The sequence below is a fragment of the Thermobia domestica genome, chromosome 12, assembly GCF_964235325.1.
Source record: "Thermobia domestica chromosome 12, izTheDome1.hap1.1, whole genome shotgun sequence".
In the NCBI taxonomy this organism is placed as follows: domain Eukaryota; kingdom Metazoa; phylum Arthropoda; class Insecta; order Zygentoma; family Lepismatidae; genus Thermobia; species Thermobia domestica.
In genome coordinates this window covers 197,306,821-197,320,081 of record NC_137465.1, presented here as the reverse complement: position 1 = coordinate 197,320,081, position 13,261 = coordinate 197,306,821, and the positions used below count along the sequence as shown (strand labels likewise).

Genomic DNA, 13,261 nt, shown 5'->3' with positions numbered 1-13,261 from the left:
AGAGTGCACTATTAAGAGAGATTTTCAGGAACAAACCTTTATTGACTTTGTCTTTACTATTCGGAACGCTCAAATGTTCCATGTGTTAAGGATGATGTGTTAAAGTTCTCATTTAATAGGAAATATGAGTCTTAATTTGTGTAGTTTTGGGATCCCTTAAAAGTCGGGAATCTTAGAGATTTCGACTTGAAGAAAAAAAATTCCTGATTTATGGATGTTTCATTTTGAAATAAAGTATTTGTAAGGTTTTCAATATACAAACAAAGGTTTACAATATAGAGCATGCTGACAAGTTTCTCAAAAACAAATAGTATCCCTTCTTATTGTAAAATTTCTATCAGCATACAACAAGAAGATGTGTTTTATTTCTCTCGGAAAAGATAATCAAGGATTCTTATTGGTTGAGATATTAAAGCAAACAGTAGAGCTTGTACGAAAAGTATACAAAATTATTGTGTATATCCACTTGATTTATTTTGATAGAATTTTTCGGAAGAAAAATATATTAGATAATTTTAAATGCACATTCTGTAAAGATATAACATTTTTTCATTTCTAAACAGGATTTGTTTTCGGTGCTGTAATCATTGGTATAGCCTTCGCTGTGAGTTCCATGACGGGTCTTATTCAAACAACAATTACACTAAGTGGTGCTGTAAGTGGACCATTATTAGGAGTGTTCTTAATGGCATTATTAGTGCCGTGTGTGAATAAATATGTAAGTAAACGAAATTTCAGATTTTCTATTTTGTAAGTGTAGAGTATTTTGCCAGGATGTAAAACATGGAACTTAGTTAAGTCAAAACTGAATTCTTAATGCATTTTATAATAAATATTAAATACTGCTAAAAAATGGTTATTTTATTTTTAAAAAATATAGTTATTGAGTTGAAAACAACTTTCAAGAATCTTACTCTCAAACTATGACTGGATTATTGTGCTAATTAGTAATAGAGAACTTCTTTGTTTTAACATAATTATTATTTGTATTAATATCGCTTATTAATTGCACTATTTTATATACGAGTGTTTGTAAATATTACATAATAGTTACTATTTTAACATTAAAAATATTAATAGAAATAATTCAACTACATAATTTGATATCTTTAAAAGTATAAATATGAATTTCAATTAGCATATTCAGGAAGTAGTTCAGTAATGTTCAGTAGTGATGCTACTCTAAATTGATTTTAGGAATAACATTACAATTAGCTTTCAGCACTAAAAACTGTAGTTTACAAGCAAATAGCCCCTCAGTTGTAATTCTGAACTTGTAATTTTATATAGGATGATACACATATTGAATAACTTTATACTCATATAAGAATAGTTTGCAAATACTGAAGTGTTGTGACTGTAAATGTTTATAAATACGTTTAGGTTTTATGTTGTCTTCATGTATCGATTTTTATGTAGGTGTGTCATCTAAACTTTAATATAGTATTGCAAATTTATTAGTTATAGCATCTAAGAAATCGTGACAATAGATAGTAATATGTTGTTCTTGATTAAAATATTATAGGATTGCTAGTTAAGAATATTGTTTTTATGAAATGTAAATATTCCTTTCAGGGTGCAATTGTTGGGATGTTGGTTGGTCATTCTGTGGCAATGTGGATTGGTTTCGGCTCATTAACTCTGGGAATCAAGCCACCGTTTCTTTCTTTATCTACTGAAGGGTGCACCTCAATTGAACTGAATACCACATTGGTAGACAAATCACCAAACGCAACAACTAATTTAAACAATACTTTTTATAATGTCACAGAGCCTCAAAATAACACTACTATCTCAGTAAATGATATGTAAGTATAAATGTATATTTTTTTCAAAACTAATAATTAATAATTATTAATCTTATTTTAAATTCTGAGTACTGAAAGTTCCTTGTATTTTCAAGCTTTCGGCTTTCCCCTTGGTGCTTTCTTCACAAAAGATAAAAATAAGAGTAAAAGAAGTGAAAAAACACAAAGGAAATATACAGGAAGAAGAGCGGTGAAGATACGGCACTTCAAATGTTGTTCATGACCATTACCGTAACAAATATCTTCGGAACCCTGATGCAAGAGTGTATTATTGTTCCCTCCCACAAATCTGCGAGTTATTTTGAAGATGTAATAATGAAGCTTTATCCTTTTGTCATAAGCGATAACAACGAGCCTCCTTGACTTACTGTATATCATATTTGAGGTATGGCTAGAAAAAAACCGGCCTGATGATACAAAAAATTTTATTGGTTATTTTGTACAAGAGGAACACTATCTCCTTCAAAATATTCTCCTTACGGTCTCTATACCTTTTCACACGAATTTATCACTGCTGCAAGCAGCGTTGTCAGTAGTTTTCGGGAACCATGTTCATGACATCCATCGCTTTTTTTTTTTCGGAGCTTCTATTGTCTCAAATCTGGTTACCTTCTCAGACTTTACCTAGGAAAATGAAAAAAAAAAAAAAAAAAAAAGGAAAGTCGAATGGAGAAGATCCGGCCAATAGGCGGATGATCTAACATAGGGATCCCATATTTGGCCAAAATTATCTTAAGTGACAGTGCCGTGTGAGTAAGAGCATTAACTTGGTGCAGAATTCATGACTTGTTTGTCCACAAATAAAGTCGTCGTCTTGTTACTCGCTCACAAAGGTTGTCAGCACATTACGATAATAATGTTGTTTACAGTCTCACCCTCAAATACGCGATTAACGTACACAATCCCACGGATAGATATAGAAAAAACAATTATTATTTCTTTGAATTTTGATTTGATCATTCGAGCTCTCTTGTAGCATGGCGAACTCGGGTTCTTCTAGTGCATTGATTGGCTGTTTGGTTTCAAGATTATACGTGAAAAACCATGATTCATCATAGGCTATCAGTCTTTCTAAAAATGTAAGGTCTCTTTCAATGTTTGTCAAAATGTCAGCACAAATATTCATCTGAATTTCCTTTTGCTCCAATATTAGTTTTCTTGGCATCAACTTTGAACATCTTTTCTTCATGTTAAAACATTAATGTAAAATTGGACGATCATTTTCTATATCAATTCCTGTAATTTTAGTAATAGTTTGAATACTCAAGCGATGACCTTTTCGAATCCTTTCACTGACTTTTTGAATTTTTGAGTCTGTTTTCGACGTGAAAGGTCATCCAGGACGTGGATCTTCTGTGATCTCTTATCTTTCCTTAAATCGTTTCAACCACTCTAAAAACTATATACATTATAGAAAAACATCTCCGTACACTACCTTTAACAAATCGTAAGTTTCTGTCGCAGAATTTCCTAGTTTGAAACGTAATTTGATATTGGTGCTCTGTTCCATTTTAACACTAACCATTTTACCGACGGAGCGTAGACGCACGGTTTGCTTCCTTCAAAGGCCATAACGAAACTGAGTGGCTAAGACCTGGGCTATCACTCATTCAATAGGCAAAGTATTGTGGTATACATTCATGCATCGAGTGCCTTTCAACGCGCTCACTGTTCGCCAATAGCAAAATCAATCCTGTTTTTCTTCTCGCCATATCTCGAATAGGATTCTGCGGATGGCTCTGCGGGGCTTTCTCTTCTCATCCCTTGCTGCAGCAATGGTTAACCTTCTCCTTCTGGAGGCAATGAACAACTAACACTATTAAAACAAAACAAATCAGCCTACTAGATTTTTTTTACCTCAACGATAATGATCACAATGATATGTTGAAGATCGGATTTGCGGTCATTTTCTTGACCCTTTTGTATTCTACATTTAAGGCCCAGCTTAGGATGGCTATCTTCTAGATATTGTGCATTATACAATGCGAGCTACTTTAATCGTTTTAGTATTTAAATAATATCTTGTTCTTGAACATTAATTGTATTTTAACAATGGGGAGTGAATCAACACACGTTTGCTACTAACTTGAAATTTTATAAATATACAAATGCCGCATAAACAAAATGTATAACAATGTAATTTAAGATAAGTAATATGAGCTTCAAAGAGTGGGTACCACTGATTGTTACGACTTTGTTTGTTACTCATGAAGTAGCGATATGGAGTGCTGTGAAACGGTGAGCTCAAGTTATGACAAAGTTGATACAATGTGCATCTTTACTATTCTTCCCCGGTGAGTTCATTCCTTTAGATTTCCATAATGCTTTTATTTCTTTCACTCTTCCTTTTATCTTCCGTGAACAAGGCTCCAGGAGAGAGCAGAAAGCTTGAAAGTGCAAGGAATTTTCAGAAATTTAAATTTAAAGCGAAGTGGTTGTTAAAATTTCTGAGTGTGTTGTCATATTGTTTAAATAATTGTTAATATATGAATTAAATAATAAAATATATAATCTATACCTATGTAGTAAAAAATTAAGATGAAGATAAAAACGATGAAAATAATACACCTTTTTCAACAATCTGGAAGACATTACGTATCGTTATCAACGGTAAAATTACAAGAAATTAATTGAAGAAGGTATGTTATAATAATATGAAAATTTAATAAAAAGATAAAAGCTATCTTCATATTCTCTTAACCAAATTTCATTGTTTGTTCATCTTTGCTGGCCATGCAATGATGTTATATCAATTGAAAGAAACCTTTCCTTCTTTCGTTTGAGAGAACTATAATATTTTTTTCTTACATTTTTCTTCTGTTCTCTTCTTAAGATATAACAATGTCAAATAATGTTTTGTTCAGTTTGTTTCGTATTTAATATTATAGTAATCATTGCCAAGTTTATCGGAAGATTTGTGGTAAATTAATAAACACAGTTCAGAATTAACTGTAATGCAAATCCATACCGAATAGGTTACTTAGTGATTTGATATTTCTTTCTTTCCTTTTTTCATATTTTAAATACTATTTAAACTATAGAATAACAAAATATCAAATTTATCATTCAAAAGTGCAAGTTCTAATTTCACGACAGTTAGTACTACCTGATATGGAAAGAAAGATTAAAAGATTGGTAATAATATACAGAATACTTATCTTAGCCTGTTTATTTAAAGACCTTGTATAGGCAGAACTGTGTCAGTGTGTACAATATATCTTTCATACACCTGAGCAATTTTTCCTTCTTTCGCAGGATTTAAATATCATCAAATTCCGTGCTTTCAGTTGATATTTAACTTCTTCCTGCATATTTAACTTCTTCGTGGCCTATTGTTGAACCTAGATATTTGAAAGTGTTCAGTTTGTCGATAGTATTACTTAATATTTTAACGTATCTATAATTCGAAGTATTACAGTCACGACGAAGTTTTATGTGCTTAGTTTTCTCTGTATTTACTTCTAAACTTATGTCCTTGTAGACATTTAATAAACCTCTCCGTTTCTTTCGACTGTCTTCATATTATTCCCTATCACATTCATATTATTAGCATAAACCACAACCTTGTGAACGTAATTCAGCTCTAGACTCTGTTATCTTTAATTTTTCTTAAAGTGTTTTCCAGAACAAAATTGAAAAATAAGGCGACAATACATCTCCTTGTTACAGGCTTTTCTCAACTTGAAGGTCAGTGGACAAGTATTTTCCTACTCGGACTTTATTTTGTGTTTCATTTAAACACATTTTTATTAATCTAACTAGCTTTCCTGGCATACCAAATCAGCAAAAATGTTTGCGCTCTAGCCAAGCCTTTGACTTTTCTAAAATTAGTAAATAATTGATGTACTGGAATGTTATACTTTCATTTTCTGTCTAGTTTTTGACTAATGATAGATGGTCCATAGTTGATCGATTTTGCCTAAATCCGCACTCATAATCTTCAATAGTTTCATCTGTGTATGAATTCAATCTTGCTCACAGAATGTTTGAGAAGATTTTATAGGAAGTTGACAAGATATATGTTTAGATAATTATTGCAATCAGTTTTGTTGCCTTTTTGTGAATTGGAACAATGAGTGATTTTTCCACTCTTTAGACAATTCCTCCTTGTTCCAGATGAAGAGAATGAGGTTGTGTATATCTCGTTTATCAATTTTTCTAACTACGTAAATAAAAATAAAATATATAGTGTTAATTGTAAAATCTTTAAATAAATTTAAAACAACCATAAAAGTTTTAAGTTTATCATAAAGTCAAAACCACAGTTGCATTAAAATTGAGTATAACTTGACTGGCGACTTTTCTTCTTTATAAAAGTTATAAATATGAATCGCACAATATTCTACATCATATCTCCCATTATTTGAAATTGATAGATTATATTTACGTTTCAACTTCTCTTTAGTTTTTTGTCTTCGTTTTATTCTTCGTACATGCTCTTCTCGTTTTTAATACATATGAAGAACATCAGTGTGAGAGAAATACAATGTGAAAAGATATTAAATTACTGTATATTATCAATATATCTGAGTACTGGGTAACCAAATCACAAAATATTCTTAAATAGTAAAGTTGTGGTAACTTAATTGTTTGGTATGTGTGATTGTTGCACTTAATTTGGAAGACTACTGGTAAATTATAAACAGAACTGTATTTCCATAGAGGTTCATCCACGGATACATGAGTTAGTGTTTAATAACAAATTTAATTCATTATATATACAATACGTTAAGAAAGAGATATGAAATAAATTCACGGACTATATGAATATTAATTGCTGAATACTAAAATCACTAACTGGATCGTTTGATTATGTTGTTCACTTTGTTTTGTTTTTATAATTGGAACACTAAATGAATGGAATAACTGCACATTGTCCTTGCAATGTTGTTACTGAATGTCGAATAAAAATATTGATTGATCTTTCCAACCTAACTAATCATAATTGTAATGAATATAATGAAAATTATATAATTTGTGTTCACTATTGAAATGCTAAATTAATACGCTACACATAGCCACCCGCGCACTGTTCATCTTCTCTGCTCACTACTGTTCCTCGCGATGAACCTCTTCCTTCGGCGAGGATACTTCTCTCCCCTTCTCCCTTTCCTAACGATATTCCTTTGGGGTGAAAGTAGGAAACTGTGATTGTTTAAAAAAAATGCATTCTAATGCTACCTTTGAGTAAAGAAAACACACTATTTTGGAAGGAAAATAAGAAAATACTAACATTAATTATAACGTTTTTTATTACAGACCATGGCCAGAAAAAATCTACACAGTATCGTATCTATACTATTGTATGATTGGTTGTTTGGTGACTATGCTCATTGGTGTTATTGTTAGTTTCATGACAGGTATGTGCTTCATTTATGTATATAGTTCAATTAAGAACATATCGTCATAATTTGAGAACCAGAGAAACGTAACTCCATTTTCATAGGTTTACTGGAGAGAGGGAGAAAAAAGTTGTTTGTCTCAAACAAATGTTGTGTTAATAAGATGGTAAACACATTATTACATAGCAGAATAGTCAATGACAAAGTCAACTTGAATAACACTCCAATAACACCAAGTGAAGCTTTCAGAATTATGTTCATAATCCAAGCAAAAAAAAAGAAAAATGTCCATTCTTGGAGTTACGTTTCTTTGGTTCTCATATGACGATATGAATAGGGAATTAGGAATTAGAATTCTGGGCTATCGGCATCTAAGGCCATTTAGCCCATGAATGACGTACAGGAGGAATGACGTCCCTCGGCGAGCACGCTATCCTATGAAAGAGAAGAAAGAAAGGATTGGGGAAGGAAGGAAGCAGCCTAGAACCCTTATGTTAAGTACCATCCCGGCATTTGCCTGATGTGAATGAGGGAAACCCAGAAGAAACCTCACTCAAAGATGATTGGCTGAAAAAGCTGTTACACTTTTTCGACCGAGTGTCCCCACCGGGAATAGAACGTGGAACCGCTTACACCAAAGACGAGAGCATTAGCAACTAAGCCACGTGGAGCCACAAGAACACATAAAGGTCATGCTATTAAGAGTAAATAATATTCAGTAAGTTAGTAACGAAACATTTAACCCTTTGGGGATCCTTGCTTTTTGGGCTATTTTTTAGACTTTCAGTCAAGCAGCTACTGTATCGTCACTATTTATCCTAGGATCATGGTTCATACCTCATTCTCTTCAGAATAGAGCTGGCTTTCAAATGGTACCACTTGCGTGCTCATACCATATACCAGAAGCGGGAAAAAAATGTCAAAGTGAAAATTTCGGAGGGAAAATTTTTTTTCTCGAACTTTGCCCCCCCCTGGACCCCCCTGTGTGATCGTAGCCATCTAAAAAAAATCTGAGAAATAGTACTTAGTATACTGAATGTGTGGGCCAAATTTCAAGTTTCTATCTTGAATAGTAAGGGCGGGAGAATTTTTATCAAAAATTCCCAGAGTGCCCCAAAGTACCATAAAACACTATGATCTCAGGGAAAAAAATTCCTGAGACATCCCTAATTACCCTAGGACTATAATCCGCCAATCATTCTCTTCAGAATGGAACTGTCTTTCAGGCGGTACCATTCATATGTCTCCATCATGTATCTAAGGCGGGAAATTCCTGACAAAAGGGATTTTAGGGGGCAAAATTTCCCTTTTTTCAACTTTTGCCCCTCTGGACCCCCCTGTTTTTACGCAGAAATCGGAAAAAAAACTTCTGGTAAATACTACTCGGTGGACTGAATGTTTGTGCAAAATTTCAATCTTCTACGTGAAAAAATAGGCCTGCCAGAGAAAATTTCCCTACTTTGCCCCACTTTTACCCTATACAGAAGTATATTTGGATAAAAATTCACTGAGACGGCCCTAATTACCCTAGAATAATAATTCGACCGTCGTTCTCTTCAGAATGGAACGGCCTTTCAGACGGTATGACTCACGTGGTCCTATCATGTTTTTTTGGCGGGAAAATGACGAAAAACGGGATTTTTGGGGTAAAAAATCCCTATTTTTACCCCTTTGCCTCTCTGGTTCCCCCCCTGTTTTAGCACTGACATCGGAACAAAAAATCTGGTAAATAGTACTCGGTGGACTGAATGTTTATGCAAAATTTCAATCTTCTACGTTCAAAAATAAGCCCGCCAAAAATATATATACCGACAATGCCCCATATTTCCCTATATAGAAGTAAATTTTTCAAAAAATCCCTGAGACGTCCCTAATTACCCTAGAATAATAATTCGACCGTCGTTCTCTTCAGAATGGAACGGCCTTTCAGACGGTATGACTCACGTGGTCCTATCTTGTATGTGAGGCGGGAAAATGACGAGAAACGGGATTTTGGGGGTAAAAAAATCCCTATTTTCACCCCTTTTCCCCTCTGGTTCCCCCCTGTTTTGGCACTGACATCGGAACAAAAAATCTGATAAATACTACTCGGTGGACTGAATGTTTGTGCAAAATTTCTCAATCTTCTATGTAGAAAAAATAGCCCGTCAAAAAATATTGAACATAGGCTTAGAAAATGAGAAAATAATTTTTTAACTTATGACGTCATCACCTCCTATGTCTGGACGCAGGACGGTCTGAAACCATACGTAATGTCTTCTACAAGGCCTCTGGACTTGGAAAACAAAAAAAACCCGGACGAAAAAGCTCAAATAGAAGAGAAATAACGCAATGTACCATGAAAAATGCATATGGTACAAATTGTACCATAGGATCCCCAAAGGGTTAACCATGATGTTTTTATAGCGATCATTTTGGACAAGATTTAGAGCAAAATATAAATCCTATTTCTAAATCACAAATGTCTCGTGCGTCACGCTAACTTTTAATAAACAGTCACACTACTAGATGTCGTTAGTGTGCAGTTAACATATTTTTTTCGCAAAAGACGTTCCAAATTTTATATATATTTTTTTAATTTGTTACTTTTGTTCTACATTGACGATAAAAGTGAGTGAAAGCAAACATTATTAAAATTACTCAAAATGTATGCTCAAAATAGGCACGTGAAAATTGCCGATTTTAAAACCACGAGTACACTCGTTCAAGATATAAATAAACGTATTTTATTGTTGGTGTTACTTTTTGAAGACTTATTGGTGTAAATAAAGCTAAAAAGAATCTTTACGACATATTGTATACCGATTGTTGAATTTATTGAAATTTAGGGTGATGAAAATTTAGGATGAAACTTTCTACTAAAAATTATTAAAATCCCGAATATGTACGTTCTAAATAAGTATTACCAAATTATACTAGAATATTATGCAAAACAAAGGAAATATATATTCTAATGCATGTCAAATTATTTTAAAACGTTTTAGAATACAATATCACATGCTACTAATTAAATGGCAGAGTATATTTCTGAGAACAATAGTGCTTAAATATTTATTGCTGTATGGAAGGAAGGCTGTAAAACAGGATAGTACACGCAAAGCCACTTTCAATGTTCTCTAGTAAGCGTGAAAAACAAGTGCACTATAAGTAAACATTCAATTCAATTCATATTGCTGAAATTTGTAATGTTATGCAAGAAAATACCACTATTTCCAAGAAACAGAACCAGCAAATTTAGTTATTGATGTAATGTGCATGTACTGTTTTCATTACGTGAATAATTAATTGCTTAATCAAATTACTAGCTACAACTGATGAAATGAAAGTTGACTACATCTAGTGGACACCTGTGTACTTAGCCGAATACAAGCAACATTAGAATTCGTTGTTTAAATTTACAGTCAGGCTTTTTTTGCGCTGCACGAATATTCTCGTGATCATAATTTGTAGGCAAAATAAAAATCCCGAGACAATTTATGATTTTAAGTTAAGCGGTTAATTGCAAACTATGAACTGTGTTGTTTCAAAGTAATTATTTTAAAATGGATAGTGATGATAGTGTGCATAAATATGCTTTACTGTTTATTAGACGACAAAGAGCATAACTATGTTTAGATTTCAACATTAATATTTGTGTAACCATATGTTTTTTTTTGGGGGGGCAAATTAAAATAATATACAAATAGGAAGGTAAGTCAAAAATGATCCACAATGTAGCTTTAACTTTTCTTACATTGTTCTGTTCTTTACTTTATTGTTATGCTGTTTCAGTCATGCAGTGAAAGTTTGATCCTAATTCCTTCATTTATCCTTTTTTTTTTTTTCAAATAGATCATGATCCCTCCATTAGAAGTTTGCACCAAAGAGGAACAAAGAGCAGTGATCCGGTTTTTGTGGTCGGAAGGTATATCAAGGGCTGCAATCCATAAAGACTTTTGGCACAATATGTAAAGTCTACGAATGGATTGAAAAATTCAAAAAAATGGTTGCATAAGTGTTACGCACGAGGAAGGAGCCGGGCGACCATCTATGGTCACAAATGATGCAGCATTGAGCGTGGATGTGACATGGTTCTGTTAGACAGATGAGTGAATATTGATGAAGTGGCTGGAAATCGGTCATTGTTTTGCGCACGAAATCATCCACAACTGACTTGGGTTTTATAAAGTCACGTTCCTCTTTGGTACAAACTTCTAATGGAGCGGCCATGATCTATCTGCAACAAAAGGAAGACAAATGGAGGAACTAGGATCAAACTTTCATAGCATAACCACAGCAACATAACAACAAAATAAACGAGGTTAGAAGTCAATATGAACAATGTAAGAAAAGTTAAAGTTACATTGCGGGTAATTTTTTACTTACCTTCGTATGTTAAATGTAAACAATTAGGTCTTTTAATTAAATACCATTAAGTCTTTTAATTAAGTACAATTTGTTTTTAATTAAATTAGGGCTTTTAATTAAGTACAATTAAGTATTTTAATTAAATACAATTAAGTCTTTTAATTAAGTGCAATTAGGTCTTATAATTAAGTACAATTAGGTCTTCTGATTAAGTACAATTAAGTCTTTTAATTAAATACCATTAAGTCTTTTAATTAAGTACAATTTGTTTTTTAATTAAATTAGGTCTTTTAATTAAGTACAATTAAGTCTTTTAATTAAATACCATTAAGTCTTTTAATTAAGTACAATTTGTTTTTTAATTAAATTAGGTCTTTTAATTAAGTACAATTAAGTCTTTTAATTAAATACAATTAAGTCTTTTATAAGTACAATTTGTTTTTTAATTAAGTAAATTAGGTCTTTTAATTAAGTACAATTAGGTCTTCTAGTTAAGTACAATTAAGTCTTTTAATTAAGTGTAGCAGGCAAAGGCTTGGGTCTAACAACTAGTAATTATAAAATAATTTTGAAGTGAATAAAAAGAGTAGCCGTCAAGTGCTTTCTATAAATTGTACAGAGTTTTCCATTATAAAATTTACATGATACTTGCTTATTTGAGAAATCTAATAAGGACTAAATATTACTTCAAGTTAATCAGCTTCCTATAAAACCCATTTGCCTAGTATAACCTAAGTTTACATTATTTGCAATGTACTTTAGAAAAAAAAAATGAATTTCGGAAGAAATATTATTTAAATTTGTTAGATGTAGTTCATTGCTTTTCATTATCTATCCGTATGATTGATATGCTGTTTCGTGAAACAGCATTTATGTGGTCATATTTTGAAAATATACCGGATTGATCCATAAACCTTTAAATTAATAAAACATGGAACAAACAATCTATACGCATATTGATGCAGATTGTGAGCTATTTTATTAAAGAAATATACATATTGTTTGAATCCACTGCATTCACTTATGTTTTATTGTAAACTGTAAACCATATACCCTTTTAGTCAGTGAATAATTAAGTTTTTGTCAGTGAATAGGTCCAAACACTTTGTTTTGAAAATGTTTATGTTTTGTATCAGATGGTTTATTTGACTGTAGAGAACCTTCTATCCTTCCACGAAAACGTATTTATTCTAGGGGTAAGAAGACACTAGGATTTTGATAGTCCATCCTTTCGATCACTGCACTATAAATGCTCAGTATTATGTAGTAATCAATAATAGATTTTTAAAGGAAGCCCTAATATTTTTGCGTAACATAAAAATCTGAGGATGTTCACCTTGCATATTAAATGAGTGAATATAGGTAATAGAGAATTAAGAAAGTGTATGTAAAATTTGTTGTAAGGGTCTATTAGTCTCTGAAAGATCATTTCTGTAGGCAAAAACCATACCTCTTACGACTACTAGCAAAAATATCAGGAGATTTATTACTTTCTTTAGAAAATTCAGGAGATCTACTGAAAAAATCAGTAGGGTTGGTAATACTTAGCGTTCCTATTTTCTTCCATTCTGGTTACATGACCTCCCCATCTGAGCCTCCTAGAATTGATGACCCTAACAATATTAGGTAAATGGTGTAAATTATGTAGTTCCTCATTATGAAGTTTCCACCATTCCCCATCCCCGTTCCTCTTGGGTCCGAATATTCATTTCAGGATCTTGTTCTGAAGTACTTTCAGTCTACGTTCTTCCCTCAGAGTAAGTG

The 13,261-nt window shown here is 32.4% G+C and overlaps 1 protein-coding gene across 1 annotated transcript in view; it reads left to right on the top strand.

Moving 5' to 3' along the window:
- Positions 1-13,261, top strand: part of LOC145666921 (sodium-coupled monocarboxylate transporter 1-like) — a 108,536-nt gene that overhangs the window by 94,136 nt on the left and 1,139 nt on the right. Inside the window, exons 8-10 of the mRNA XM_081734521.1 lie at positions 564-718; positions 1,576-1,808; positions 7,068-7,168. Coding sequence (XP_081590647.1) covers positions 564-718; positions 1,576-1,808; positions 7,068-7,168 — 489 coding nt within the window. The remainder of the gene's footprint in view (positions 1-563; positions 719-1,575; positions 1,809-7,067; positions 7,169-13,261) is intronic.